The 11465-nt window shown below is 35.5% G+C and overlaps 1 protein-coding gene across 1 annotated transcript; it reads left to right on the top strand.

Moving 5' to 3' along the window:
- Positions 1-1115: 1115 nt before the first annotated feature.
- Positions 1116-10903, top strand: LOC110459599 (vesicle-trafficking protein SEC22a-like). Its single transcript, XM_021511941.1, has 7 exons — positions 1116-1205; positions 2201-2419; positions 4907-5070; positions 5549-5740; positions 6032-6162; positions 9139-9207; positions 9525-10903. The coding sequence occupies exons 2-7, from the start codon at positions 2235-2237 to the stop codon at positions 9723-9725; spliced, it is 942 nt and encodes a 313-aa protein (XP_021367616.1). The 5' UTR covers positions 1116-1205; positions 2201-2234; the 3' UTR covers positions 9726-10903.
- Positions 10904-11465: the final 562 nt, after the last annotated feature.

Raw genomic sequence — 11465 nt, 5'->3', positions numbered from 1 at the left:
GGGCTGGTAGGGGGACCGAGGGGAAGGGGGATGGAAGACCCTCCTTTTCCTCTGCCGGCGGAAAAATGATAGACTCATTTTAAGATATATATCTAACTCAGTAACATTTTCGAATCAATGGGTACATCACACGAATTACAAAATTGGGGCATTCTACAATAAAACCATGATTTTAATCGTATATTAAATCAGCATACACAACTTCTGAAGACACATTCAGTATGTCACAAACAGTGCTTTTTTGTGTTTATATTTATTTATTTGTAAATTTGGTGGATTAACCTGCGTATCAGCCTTTCTATATATATGCAGCTTCGCACAAATTTGATGTCGAACTCGGAGTGCTACCACACTCAAATACCACGCCAAAGCATTCAGCCCTACTCAATCCAGTCATATACAGACAAGAGTAAATTAACTAGTTAATTGTAGCGCTTACCCTAAATAGGAATGAATAACGATAACCATATTTTTTAGGACTTTAATTGGTACGTTGCATCCAAGCAATCCAAGCAATCCAATATTACTTTTTATTTTAATTTAATCATTACAGCATATAACAAAACACTCCTAAAAAGGGACCCCATTGGAATTAAGCCATAATGTGGCTTTATGGGTCATCCCAGGTAAAGGCCTACATAGTAATCGAATCCAATCCAATTTTCAACAATTTGACTGATTATTAGTTCTATGGCATAAATAACTTGTAAGTAACATTTGCGATAGTTAATTGATATGATGTGATATGAACCTTAAACAATAATACATTGTCCTATATCGCATAATATATACAAAATATACAAAATTCAATATACAAAATTCATATCACATAGCCAGAGACGTACACATTTATCACAGGGGCCTGTTCGTGTATGCGGAACAACCGGTTTAACCGTTAATAAATGTAACAATTTCGGGTATCCTGGCGGACCTGCAAATGTTTATGCAGGCCTCGCAAAGCTTTGTCAAGGCTCGCCTGAAAGCAAGCAGCATCAGATTACTAGGTCCGACCTTATTTAATAAACGAACAACTGTGGTCCGATCGGTTTGACCGATTAAACGAAAACGTGTATGAAGTGAAACCGAAAATAGCAACTAGGTGGCGCTGAATATCACTTCCGGTAACACACATGGAAAAACTTCGACAGATGTCTGCTAGGTCTACAGCTGTAGGGCATTCGGTGTGAGTGGGCGATTATCTGAATGTAAGTTGATGTTACGAGGTAAAAACATGCTCACGCTTAAAACTCATAAGTAATACTGTATAGAAAAGCTGATATTTAATATTTGACACGTTACATTGTACAGGTTGTCGACTGGTTCTGTTTCGGGGTTTGTGGGCACGAGCTAGCTTATGGTAGCTTTCACTGAAGTTATGAAGTTCCTACAGGAACTGAGACTTACTTCAGATTTTTGTTACATTCGTTCCCATATGTTACTACAGATCAAGCAATTTGAATGGAAATGTATTGCAATGTGGTCGTTTTTGACATTCAGATGACCATGTATTTTTGTCATTGTTTTATTTATTGGTGTGACACAAATTATCAAAAATATTGATATTATCATGTATTATTGCCTATTAACATACCAAAAGAGATTAATGGTTTGATGTAGTCCGGTGGCGTTGTGCACTTTGACTTTCAGCCAATCCATTAGCGTTTGGTAATGGTTGCTGTGAATAAAAATCTTGATAATTTTCTTTGAAATTATCACGGACTTAGATAACAATCTAATTCCGTGAAATTATCAATGAATTAATTAATTTGCAATGAATAAAAATAACAGCATGATGGCTTGAACAAAGCTTAATTTGTGTTTCATCAGCAATTGCAAGGTGCGATGGACTCACTCATCACATTGAAATAATCATAATGTTAGGTTTCCAAAAAACAAGTTTTCAGAAATGTCAATGAAAAACATGTAACTTTATTAATGATCAAAGATATATAACAAAATTTGTAAAAAAAATGATTCCTTCAGTGTATGAGTTTATTCTTGGTGTGACCGTCATTCTTGAGTTGCCTCATTATCATAAAAACTAAATAAGCATGTGTGCAACTTCACCAAACGCTCAAATCCACTGGATGCTCAACTTCATCAGATGCAGCTGTGTACATACTAGTATTTCTCTCCGTCATATTAAACCTGTCAAGTAGCCTACAATGTATCTGTAGATAAAACGTTCTGTTTTCTTCAGGCCTACTTCTGAATGAGTGGCACCTAAGTGCAAGATGATTTACCAGACAATGATAAGTCGGACACACGATGGCCACCCTCTGACGGCCAACACTGACACAACCAACCACCAACATGGCTCAGATGTCAAAGAAGGATTAAAAAACATGAAATTTTTGTCAAGGATGGCCAGTCGTTTTCAGGATAGATGTTCCTTTTACCTTGATGCTGTCTGTGTACAGTAAGTTCACTGTTGTATCATTTACAAATATGACCTTTTGGTATATTTCATGGAATGTAGCTTTAATCTTACGACATTTTTGAGAAAGTGAATATGCAATTGTGATAGAGATTTGTCCAAATATACATCGCACTGATTTTGAAGATGATGACATCATTTACAACACACAACAAAAAAGACACATAATTGCAATATTTGGATGTGTCATTAAATTTGAAACAGGTTGACTAATGAAATTCAGCTCGAATAGAATCAAGCTTAACACATTAAAATGAAACACATCAACAAACTAAACAACCAAATACTCACAAAAGTGGAATCAAACAATAGGACATTACAGAACAATGCAGAGTAGAATCAAACAATAGGACATTACAGAACAATGCAGAGTGGAATCAAACAATAGGACATTACAGAACAATGCAGAGTGGAATCAAACAATAGGACATTACAGAACAATGCAGAGTGGAATCAAACAATAGGACATTACAGAACAATGCAGAGTGGAATCAAACAATAGGACATTACAGAACAATGCAGAGTGGAATCAAACAATAGGACATTACAGAACAATGCAGAGTGGAATCAAACAATAGGACATTACAGAACAATGCAGAGTGGAATCAAACAATAGGACATTACAGAACAATGCAGAGTGGAATCAAACAATAGGACATTACAGAACAATGCAGAGTGGAATCAAACAATAGGACATTACAGAACAATGCAGAGTGGAATCAAACAATAGGACATTACAGAACAATGCAGAGTGGAATCAAACAATAGGACATTACAGAACAATGCAGAGTGGAATCAAACAATAGGACATTACAGAACAATGCAGAGTGGAATCAAACAATAGGACATTACAGAACAATGCAGAGTGGAATCAAACAATAGGACATTACAGAACAATGCAGAGTGGAATCAAACAATAGGACATTACAGAACAATGCAGAGTGGAATCAAACAATAGGACATTACAGAACAATGCAGAGTGGAATCAAACAATAGGACATTACAGAACAATGCAGAGTGAAACATATAAAACATCACCGTGAATGCCATCCTCGATACTCCAGAGGTTACGCTCACTTTTGCTCTCTGCACCCCTGGAATATGTCATAGTAAAATCGAAGGCTCAGCACGGGGTCAATCTTCGGTAACCAGGTAGCTCAATTGGTAGAGCTTGCATCTAGAGGTCGAAGGGGTCCCAGGTTCGAACCTTGGTCTAGCCTTGCATTTTGCCTCTCCTATTACAGTGGTGCCTGTGACCAGCCCTTGTTTCAAGCATTGGGTGTAGGCTTGGCAAGGTTATACCATACTTGGGTTGTAAATAGTTGTGTCCAATGTTTGAACCCTGGTCTGGCCATACATTTTTTCTTTCCTGTTACAATTCTTTGATGCATATCAAAAGAATCTCGATCGCATAATGGTACAATTGAGAGATTTGAAGTCAGGTGTCGCTCCTCTTTAAAGGACAGGTATCAGCCTAGTGATTGGTCAGTATTTTTACCCGAGACCAATCAAATAGCTAGCCGCATACATTTGATATTGCTATGACGCACTCCAGGGGTGCAGAGAGCGAGAGTGAGCGTAACTTCTCAATAATGCTTGAATGCCAACAGATCAAGAGAATTCTAAAACACAATCAGGTAAGTCTAACAAAAAAATCTTGAGCACATCAAACTACATGCATACAAAATAAACCAAAAGAGAAAATACAACGCAGATCAGCAATAGATGCCGCTATACAATATGAAATATGCTATTTACACAACAGATACTAGAACAAAAATTCATTGGAAAAACGTTTACAGACATGATGCACCAGCTCTAATGACCCGCACTACAACCATACTACAGAATACACACACAAACAATACTCACTAACAAAATGGTTGACAATCATGTCTCAATCCCACAAATACCCTTTACCCTGCACTCCAGAACCAATCACATATACCAGAACTCATTCACACACCTTGCTGCTGCAGAGGATACATAAAGTACTATTTCTTTCCACAGATCATAGCACAATCTAACCATCTATCAGTTCTAACAGTTCTATCCAGAACACTAGATGACTCGATAAGGTACATATCCTATACACAGTCATGGAACCCTCACAAACTTATGCTACAGTCAGGCTTTTATCTTATCTAATACTTTCACCAGATTTCATGCAAGAGCAAGTGAACATTTTAATATCTAATATGAAATTATAGGTCAATCTAGTAGTGCTTTCTAAAATCGACTTGCAAATTAGTATTCTAAATATCAATTTTTACACCCCTAACTTCCTGTTTAGTGTCCTAAGTTTATTTTAGAAGGTTATATTTTAAAAACGTATAATTCTAGGTTGTCCTGGAAGAATTAGGTAGCAATATGCTTTTTTGCATCATAGAGTGCAGATGGTATATCAAGGTATTTTTATATTTGAATAAACTGTACATACTGTCCTTGTAATGAAGCTGTCTTTTTCAGTTTCATATCTGCCCTTGGCCTGACCTACCTTGTTGTATGTGATACCTCGTATCCACCGGTACTAGCTTTCTCCTTCCTGGACGAGATACAGAAAGAATTTCTCCAAAGCTATGAAAAAAACAAAGTCGATGCAGTGACCAGACCTTACAGTTTGATAGAATTTGGTAAATTTTCCTTAATTACTAGTACTTTTTTTATTTGATTATAGTTCATTTAGTTTGAAGTGCAATCTTTTCTTAGGAAGTTTTGATTTTATACAAATATTAAAATCTTCCAGTTTACAATCTTTACCTTGTAATTGTTTTGCATATTTATGCCTTGAATAAAAGCTTCTTAGGTTGTATTGAGATTCTTGAGTCTTCTTAATAATTACATATGTAATAAAAGTGGTTCTTTTTGCCCCCTAACTCTGACTAAATGTACATTTTTAATATTGTTTATATACTGTACCTTTTATCATACTCATTATTGTAATTTGGTACCTTTTATCATACTCATTGTAATTTGGTACCTTTTATCATACTCATTATTGTAATTTGGTACCTTTTATCATACTCATTATTATAATTTGGTACCTTTTATCATACTCATTATTATAATTGCTTTCTAGAATACACTATACAACATGCAATTCTTTGTCAGATATGTCAATGCAGAAAGTGAAACAACGATACAACAACCCTCGGTCATTGACTACCAAGCTGAATCTGACAGTGCTGAGTGAAGAGCTGAGGCTAAGGCCACCTTATATCATAAGTCCCGAGCAGCTTCGGCCACACAATAACTCATATAACATGGACAACAACATCAAGTCCAACACATTTTCTACATCAGGTAGGAAATATTTATCTGTATTATTTTAAGATGGCATGACCCACCTTCTAGATAGGCAGGTCTATTGCAGAAAACCAACAATATTTTTTTCAACTAGGCCACATGATATACAAAACTGTTGTGTAATCATCACTTCAAGGTCATAGAGCCCTGACATATGTGATATAAAATAAATCACATTACGATTTCAGCCCATGCAGATGAATTTTGAAGTAAAAATATAAGTTAAAAACCCTTTTGAAAGTATTTGGTACTTCTTTGTTGATGATTAAAGAGCAGCTATTTTTTCAGCCTCACGTCACAGACATGGAAGTTACGTGGCTATGGGTCTGAGAACACTGTTGGCTGTAGGACTGAGTTTATTTTGTGCTGTACTTAATCTCACGAGAGGCCTTGCTGTAATCAACGACGCTCATATTGAGGTATACATTACTTGATGTTATCACATCAGGACAGTAGATTGAAGTTTCCTGAGTGTATAAACTATTATATTAAAGTTCCATTCTTTTTTCATGGAACAGAATTATCTGTTGTTCAAGAACAGATGTTTTCATTCATAAACTACCTGCTTTGTTTCAAACATCTTTATTTCGGATCGTTCAACTAAACATGTATTTTGTACACGAGTTCATATAGCACAACCAGTGAAATATTGATGTGTGATCTTTTGGTGACTCGTACAATGTGTACTTTATCACCTTCATCAGACATACATAGTGTATCCCGAGATTTTATCTAAAAGTAAACCCTGGGATACCATAATGGATGCTGATGATGTCACATAACACACAAAAAGTCAAAACTTGTTTGTATTCAAAAGGTTCTTTTAAATCCTCTAAAATGCTATTACAAAATAGTGGGCTAATTTTACAACTTAACTGGCAACAACCACATCTCTGGCATGACCACTGACAAAAGTCAGTTTTAAATCCTTCTAATCGGTTTTACATATAGTGGTTTTACTTTAATTCTACAACTGAATTGGCTAGGACAATCCCCGCTCTTCAGCATGACCATTGGCAATTTTTAAGTCTTTTGTGAGTATAAACAACCACATATATAATCCAGACCCCAATTTACAACTTTTTTCATGTTTAAGGTGTGCAGCATAAAATGCTTGTGATCCTTTTCTGACCTATGTTTGTTACCTTTAGGACTATAACTATAATTGTGATTCTTATCTGACCTGTGTTTGTTACCTTTAGGACTATAACTATGATTGTGATCCTTATCTGACCTATGTTTGTTACCTTTATGACTATAACTATGATTATGTTCCTTATCTGACCTCTGTTTGTTACCTTTAGGACTATAACTATGATTATGATCCTTATCTGACCTCTGTTTGTTACCTTTAGGACTATAACTATGATTGTGATCCTTATCTGACCTATGTTTGTTACCTTTAGGACTATAACTATGATTGTGATCCTTATCTGACCTATGTTTGTTACCTTTAGGACTATAACTATGATTGTGATCCTTATCTGACCTATGTTTGTTACCTTTAGGACTATAACTATGATTGTGATCCTTATCTGACCTATGTTTGTTACCTTTAGGACTATAACTATGATTGTGATCCTTATCTGACCTATGTTTGTTACCTTTAGGACTATAACTATGATTGTGATCCTTATCTGACCTATGTTTGTTACCTTTAGGACTATAACTATGATTGTGATCCTTATCTGACCTATGTTTGTTACCTTTAGGACTATAACTATGATTGTGATCCTTATCTGACCTATGTTTGTTACCTTTAGGACTATAACTATGATTGTGATCCTTATCTGACCTATGTTTGTTACCTTTAGGACTATAACTATGATTGTGATCCTTATCTGACCTATGTTTGTTACCTTTAGGACTATAACTATGATTGTGATCCTTATCTGACCTATGTTTGTTACCTTTAGGACTATAACTATGATTGTGATCCTTATCTGACCTATGTTTGTTACCTTTAGGACTATAACTATGATTGTGATCCTTATCTGACCTATGTTTGTTACCTTTAGGACTATAACTATGATTGTGATCCTTATCTGACCTATGTTTGTTACCTTTAGGACTATAACTATGATTGTGATCCTTATCTGACCTATGTTTGTTACCTTTAGGACTATAACTATGATTGTGATCCTTATCTGACCTATGTTTGTTACCTTTAGGACTATAACTATGATTGTGATCCTTATCTGACCTATGTTTGTTACCTTTAGGACTATAACTATGATTGTGATCCTTATCTGACCTATGTTTGTTACCTTTAGGACTATAACTATGATTGTGATCCTTATCTGACCTATGTTTGTTACCTTTAGGACTATAACTATGATTGTGATCCTTATCTGACCTATGTTTGTTACCTTTAGGACTATAACTATGATTGTGATCCTTATCTGACCTATGTTTGTTACCTTTAGGACTATAACTATGATTGTGATCCTTATCTGACCTATGTTTGTTACCTTTAGGACTATAACTATGATTGTGATCCTTATCTGACCTATGTTTGTTACCTTTAGGACTATAACTATGATTGTGATCCTTATCTGACCTATGTTTGTTACCTTTAGGACTATAACTATGATTGTGATCCTTATCTGACCTATGTTTGTTACCTTTAGGACTATAACTATGATTGTGATCCTTATCTGACCTATGTTTGTTACCTTTAGGACTATAACTATGATTGTGATCCTTATCTGACCTATGTTTGTTACCTTTAGGACTATAACTATGATTGTGATCCTTATCTGACCTATGTTTGTTACCTTTAGGACTATAACTATGATTGTGATCCTTATCTGACCTATGTTTGTTACCTTTAGGACTATAACTATGATTGTGATCCTTATCTGACCTATGTTTGTTACCTTTAGGACTATAACTATGATTGTGATCCTTATCTGACCTATGTTTGTTACCTTTAGGACTATAACTATGATTGTGATCCTTATCTGACCTATGTTTGTTACCTTTAGGACTATAACTATGATTGTGATCCTTATCTGACCTATGTTTGTTACCTTTAGGACTATAACTATGATTGTGATCCTTATCTGACCTATGTTTGTTACCTTTAGGACTATAACTATGATTGTGATCCTTATCTGACCTATGTTTGTTACCTTTAGGACTATAACTATGATTGTGATCCTTATCTGACCTATGTTTGTTACCTTTAGGACTATAACTATGATTGTGATCCTTATCTGACCTGTGTTTGTTACCTTTATGACTATAACTACTATTATGATCCTAATCTGACCTTTGTTTGTTACCTTTAAGACTATAACTATGATTGTGATCCTTATCTGACCTATGTTTTTTACCTTTAGGACTATAACTATGATTGTGATCCTTATCTGACCTATGTATATTACCTTTAGGACTACGACAATGACCACTACCAGTATGCTGCGACATTTATACTCAACTGTTTACTCCTAGTTTATCAGGTAAGGGCTGGCTTTCAGACAACAGAAAATGGGTGACACACTCAGTTTATTTCTCGCCATCAGGAAATCACTTCTTTAATGTGGATGTGTGTTAACCATGATGATTTATTTGACAGGGGTTACACAATCATGTATCAAGGGAGATAAATCTTCTTAACACATAAAAGCTACATGCTAATCTGGATTCAGACATATCTGAAAAAGTCAGCTACATTTGATTTCAAAGTATGCTTCTTTTCAATAAGTTTTTTTTGAAATGTGCTCTGGTGAAAAAGTCTGTAAATGTTTGTGTAAAGTGTTTTTATCTGGTGTTGTAGGTATACCTCCTGTGTGTGCCAGTAAAGACTCGCAGACCACTGGCATGTGCTACACTGTTTAGCATTTGCCTTTGTCAGCTTTACCTCTGGGAATATCGTAATAACTATCTCATCATTTTCCACTTCATTGTTGCTGTTTTTGGAACATATGTGATATTTAAAAGGAAAGTACAAGAAAAACTTCCACAGTATACATTATGATAGAAAGACTTCCACAGTATACATTGTGACAAAAAAACCTTTTAGTTGGGCAGGATTTTTAAACAATGATAAAGATCAATCTTTAAAGTCATGCTCTTGTTTTTATTTATCATTAAAATGATGATAAATAACCAAAGCACGTCCAAATCTATTATAGAATATCAAATCCATATTTGAAATAAATCCTTATAGAATTTTCACCTTTATAGCAAATACTCATCATTTTATCAACTTCCTGTCAGGTGCCGTCAGTATTATCGGGGACACATGATTGTCTATCTTCAAAATCAAAGAGTTCTACTTTCAATACACATATCTTCATAACAAAACCTAAGGCTAGCAGTAAGCTGTTTGATTGGTGCCAGGTATAAAAAACAGACCAATCACTTGGCTGACACCTGATTACAGAGGAGATATAGTCAACTTCAAAGCCTGGAGTCACGTTAAAAAACCTTCCATTGTGTCAAGATGTATTCTAAGGTTGAAGAGAAGATATGAAGATGTATAGCGGAACACAGTAATTGCCCTATGTATAGCGGAACACAGTGATTGCCCTATGTTTAATAGAATGTCCATGTGGCCAATGTGTTCTTCAAGATATTTTACTATAAATTTCATAATTTTTAAGAACATTAAAAGTTACTTCTAATTTCATTAAAGATTATTGATGAAAACTCTCAACATTTGGAGAGCAATGCTATAAACTTTAACTTTGATATTATCATGTTGATGGACTTCAGTGCAATTTTATCTACCATATACTAAATACACTTGTCAATTAAAACTTTAATTGAGTAACTCTTTCATCTAGTCGATTGGTGATGTGTTACCTTGATAACAACCACTTAGATACAGGGAAACACCACTCTTTATCTGAGTGGTTGTTATCAGGGTAACACCACTCTTTATCTGAGTGGTTGTTATCAGGGTAACACATCACTCTTTATCTGAGTGGTTATCAGGGTAACACCACTCTTTATATAAGTGGTTGTTATCAGGGTAACACATCACTCTTTATTTAGTAGTTGTTATCAGGGTAACACATCACTCTTTATATAAGTGGTTGTTATCAGGGTAACACATCACTCTTTATATAAGTGGTTGTTTCCAGGGTAACACATCACTCTTTATTAGCTCACCGGGTCCGAATGACCAAGGTGAGCTTATGCCTTACCGTGGCGTCCGTCATCCGTTCGTCCGTCAACAATTTCTTTAAACGACTTCTTCTTCTTAACCACTGATTGGAATTTAACTAAATTTGACTGGAAGCATTTCTAGGTGGTGGGGATTCAAAATTGTACAAATGGTTGGGCTGACCCCCCTGGGGGCTGAGGGGCATGGCCAAAAGGGGGCAATTTGGCTATATTGCTATAAACGACTTCTTGTAGAACTATACCATGGATATTGATCATATTTGGTCGGAAGCATTCATGGGAGACAGGGATTCAAATTTGTACAAATGGTGGGGCTGACCCCCCGGGCTAAGGGGTGGGGCCAAAGAAAAATTTATTACTTGGAAATGGTTGAGATCCCCACTATATAACCATATATATAATTGCTGAGTATAAAGAGAGGAATGCACATTTGCTTCCAGGATGGCCTTAGGGTCTGGCCCCAACCTTAGAGACTTAACCCCTGGGTCATAACTTTGAAACGGTTAAGATCCCCACTCCAAAACTATATATACAATTGTTGGGCATAAAGAGACGAATGCAGTCATGATATTAGAATTGACCCCAG

Source organism: Mizuhopecten yessoensis, unplaced genomic scaffold (genome assembly GCF_002113885.1).
Source record: "Mizuhopecten yessoensis strain PY_sf001 unplaced genomic scaffold, ASM211388v2 scaffold10131, whole genome shotgun sequence".
Classification (NCBI taxonomy): Eukaryota; Metazoa; Mollusca; class Bivalvia; order Pectinida; family Pectinidae; genus Mizuhopecten; species Mizuhopecten yessoensis.
Note: the sequence above shows the minus strand (reverse complement) of the source record. Positions and strands in the feature narration are given on the sequence as shown.

Excerpts from the sequence above, each read along its gene's own strand:
- LOC110459599 (XM_021511941.1), top strand. The coding sequence starts at position 2,235 with ATGATTTACCAGACAATGATAAGTCGGACACACGATGGCCACCCTCTG. Across the intron at positions 5,741-6,031 it reads CAACACATTTTCTACATCAG|CCTCACGTCACAGACATGGA; the intron begins GTAGGAAATATT and ends CTATTTTTTCAG. Across the intron at positions 9,208-9,524 it reads GTTTACTCCTAGTTTATCAG|GTATACCTCCTGTGTGTGCC; the intron begins GTAAGGGCTGGC and ends CTGGTGTTGTAG.